This window comes from Protobothrops mucrosquamatus, unplaced genomic scaffold (genome assembly GCF_001527695.2).
Source record: "Protobothrops mucrosquamatus isolate PMUCROS unplaced genomic scaffold, P.Mucros_1.0 scaffold_119, whole genome shotgun sequence".
Classification (NCBI taxonomy): domain Eukaryota; kingdom Metazoa; phylum Chordata; class Lepidosauria; order Squamata; family Viperidae; genus Protobothrops; species Protobothrops mucrosquamatus.
This window is the reverse complement of record NW_015386195.1, coordinates 112957-116185: the sequence shown is the minus strand read 5'-3', so window position 1 is coordinate 116185 and position 3229 is coordinate 112957. Positions and strand designations below refer to the sequence as shown.

The following is a 3229-nucleotide window of genomic DNA, read 5'->3' as shown; positions in this document are numbered from 1 at the left end:
AAGTGTGGGGAAAGTTTCACCGATAAATCATTGCTCCTTGAACACCGAAGATCACATCCGGGAGACAAGCGATACGGATGCTCCATGTGCGAGAAGAGATTCAACAAGAAAGCTTGTCTTCTTGCACATGAGCGATCCCACACAGGAGACAAGCCTTACCAGTGTTCAGATTGTGGCAAGGCCTTCGGGCAGGAATCGTCTCTGATTACGCACCAGAGGACCCACACTGGGGAGAAACCCTATGAATGTGTGGAGTGTGGGAAGAGCTACCCCTGGAAAACATCTCTGGCGGTTCATCAGAAGATTCACGCTGGCGAGACGTACTCGTGCCCCGTGTGCGAGAAAACCTTCAATCAGAAATCTTTACTTCGGATACACAAGAGGATCCACACGGCGGAAAAACTGTACAAATGCTCGGACTGTGACCAGAGCTTCACCCTTGAAAAATACCTTAATGCGCACAGGGTGAGGGCTCACACCCGGGAGCGACCTCACGCCTGCTCGCACTGCGACAAAACCTTCATCTTTAAATATTCTCTCATCGAACACGAGCGCATGCACACAGACGAGAGGCCTTATGAATGCTCCGACTGTGGCAAACGCTACAATGGCAAAGCTGCCCTGGTGGTCCACAAAAATACACACGGCGGGCAGAAATCCTACCTGTGTCCTGAATGCGGCAAGAGTTTCAAAACCAAGTGTGCCTTGACGGGTCATGAGAAAAGCCACAGAGGAGAGAAACCCCACAAGTGTTCGCACTGTGACAAAAGCTTCTTCTGGAAACACCGCCTGATTCTGCACGAGAGAGTTCACACAGGGGAGATGCCCTACCAGTGCTCGGAGTGTGGTGAAAGCTTCCGTTACAGAAACAACCTGACCAAGCACAAAAGGAACACGCACGAGAGAACGCGGGTGGTTGGAGAGAGGATCTATCAGTGCTCTATTTGTGGCAAAAGTTTCCGCTGGAGACGGAGTTTCATCTTGCATGAGAGGGCCCACGTGGGAGACAAACCCTTTAAGTGCACCGAATGTGGGAAAAGCTTCATGAGCCGCGTGTCCCTCATCGTTCACAAGAGGATCCACACTGGAGAGAGGCCCTACAAGTGCCCCGAATGTGGGAAAAGCTTCATTAAGAAGCAGGCTCTCAGTAAACACAAGACGGTCCATACAGGCGAGAGGCGATATTTGTGCAATGTCTGCGGAAGAAGGTTCTCCAACAAAGGCAATCTGATGAGGCACACCAAGATCCACACGGGAGAGAAGCCCTACAGCTGCCCCATCTGTGGGAAAGGCTTTATACAGAAAGTATGCCTCATTGAACACGAACCGACCCACAGCAAGGAGAAACCCTTCATCTGCTCCGACTGCGGGAAGAAGTTCAAGCGGAAAAGAGGTTTCCTTCTGCACTTGCGAATGCACCGAGGGGAGACCTTGCAAGAGTCCACCAGGAAGAGCATCAATGGCGGAGATTCCTCCCCGGTGGACGGCAAGGCCCCGGCGAAGGAGAGATGCCACCCGTGCCTGGAATGTGGGAAAAGTTTCCACTCAAGGTGTCACCTCATTATGCACCAGAGGACCCACACGGGAGAGAAGCCGTATCAGTGCCCAGAGTGTGGGAAAAGCTTCAGCCAGCAGTCGTCCCTCAACACCCACCAGCGAGTCCACACGGGCGAGAAGCCCTCTCTGTGTACCGAGTGCGGGAAAAGCTTTCACAACAAAAGCAACCTGGCCCGGCACCAGCGAATCCACACGGGGGAAAAGCCCTTTGCCTGCCCAGAGTGCGGGAAGAGCTTCATTCAGAAAGCCTCTCTGGAGGCTCACAAGGCCACCCACAGCAAGGAAAACCCCTTCTCCTGCGCCGACTGCGGCAAGACCTTCAAGCTGAAAATGTCGCTCCTCACCCACCAGAGGACTCACACGGGGGAGAAGCCCTACGCCTGTTCCCAGTGCGAGAAAAGGTTTATCCGACGCTCTCAGCTGCGCAGGCACGAAAAGGCACACGCAGGTGAGAGATGGATGGGAGCAGAGGTGGACGCAGCTTCCCTCTTTTGTCTGTTGGGGAAGGTAGCTATGGAGAGGCATTTACTTATCATAAGTAACTCAAGGCAGCGAACATAACCTATTGTTCCTTCCTCTTATTTTCCCCACAACAACAATCCTATGAGGTAGGTTGCGCTGAGAGAAAGGTACTAGCCCAGTGATGGCGAACCTTTTAGAGACCGAGTGCCCAAATTGCAACCCCAAACCCACTTATTTATCGCCGGGTGCTGGGTAAGCGTGGCCCACTGGGTGGGCGTTGCTGTGGTGGTCATAGCAGACTGGGTGGGTGTGGCCAATGTGGGCAGGGTCACCTCGATGTTGCTTGTGGGGAGGGACGCCTATGGGGGCCGGGCAGGGTTGGGGGGAGATCCAGGGGGTCTCTGGCAGGTGGGGCAGTGGGCAGGAGGCTCGTCCTGTGGGGTGAGGTGACGCAAGGTGAGGCAGGGAAGGGGTGCCATTGTCGCAGGGCAAGGCGAGGCAGGGGCCGGAGCGGCTGCTGCCTGACACCATCGGCCCACGCACACAGAGGCCAGCGAGCACATGGGGGGCAACAGTGTCCATCAGCATCCACAGCCTGCCCGCCCCTCAACTGGCGCACTCTAGGGCTCCGAAGTCCGCCACCAGAAGTTCAGAGAAGCCGCCTCTGAGCTGGATAGACGACCGACAGCTGAGGAGGCGATGCAGTAGGTCGTGCCCGGGAAAAGGAGAGCATGCGAGACCAGGAGGGATGGGACGGGGGGGGGGAGGGAAACCAGCCATGCTGGGATGCATTTGGCCACGTGGGACCTCGGCGAGTTAGCGGATGGCTGGTTGAAGAGAGACAGTTTCCATTTCCAGGGCATGGTGCGCGTGCCCACAGAGAGGGCTCTGAGGGCCGCCTCTGGCACGCGAGCCATAGGTTCGCCACCACTGGACTAGCCCAAAGTCACCCACCAGCTGGCTTTTATGGCTAAGGCAGGACTAGAACTCACCATCTCCTGGTTTTTAGGCCAGCAGCACTTCACCAAACCGATGTAATTACCGGTGTAATTTTAAAAAACCTATTTAATAAATGTATCCAACTGCCCAACTCAGAAAGTGTTGAGACCCCCGGGCAGCTTAGCAGAAACCAAAGATAACCAAGAATTCGAATTAAAAAAGCAGACAATTATTTAAGGGCAACCAGGACTCAGGTTCATACCCCCTCCCA

At 54.8% G+C, this 3229-nt stretch overlaps 1 protein-coding gene across 1 annotated transcript in view; it reads left to right on the top strand.

Annotated features, from left to right (window-relative positions):
• Positions 1-3: 3 nt before the first annotated feature.
• The window catches only part of LOC107288214 (zinc finger protein 268-like), a gene marked incomplete at its 5' end in the record, with an annotated part of 5096 nt that continues 1870 nt past the window's right edge, over positions 4-3229 (top strand). Inside the window, 2 exons of the mRNA XM_029284291.1 lie at positions 4-896; positions 993-2005. Of these exons, the coding sequence (XP_029140124.1) occupies positions 4-896; positions 993-2005 (1906 nt within the window). The remainder of the gene's footprint in view (positions 897-992; positions 2006-3229) is intronic.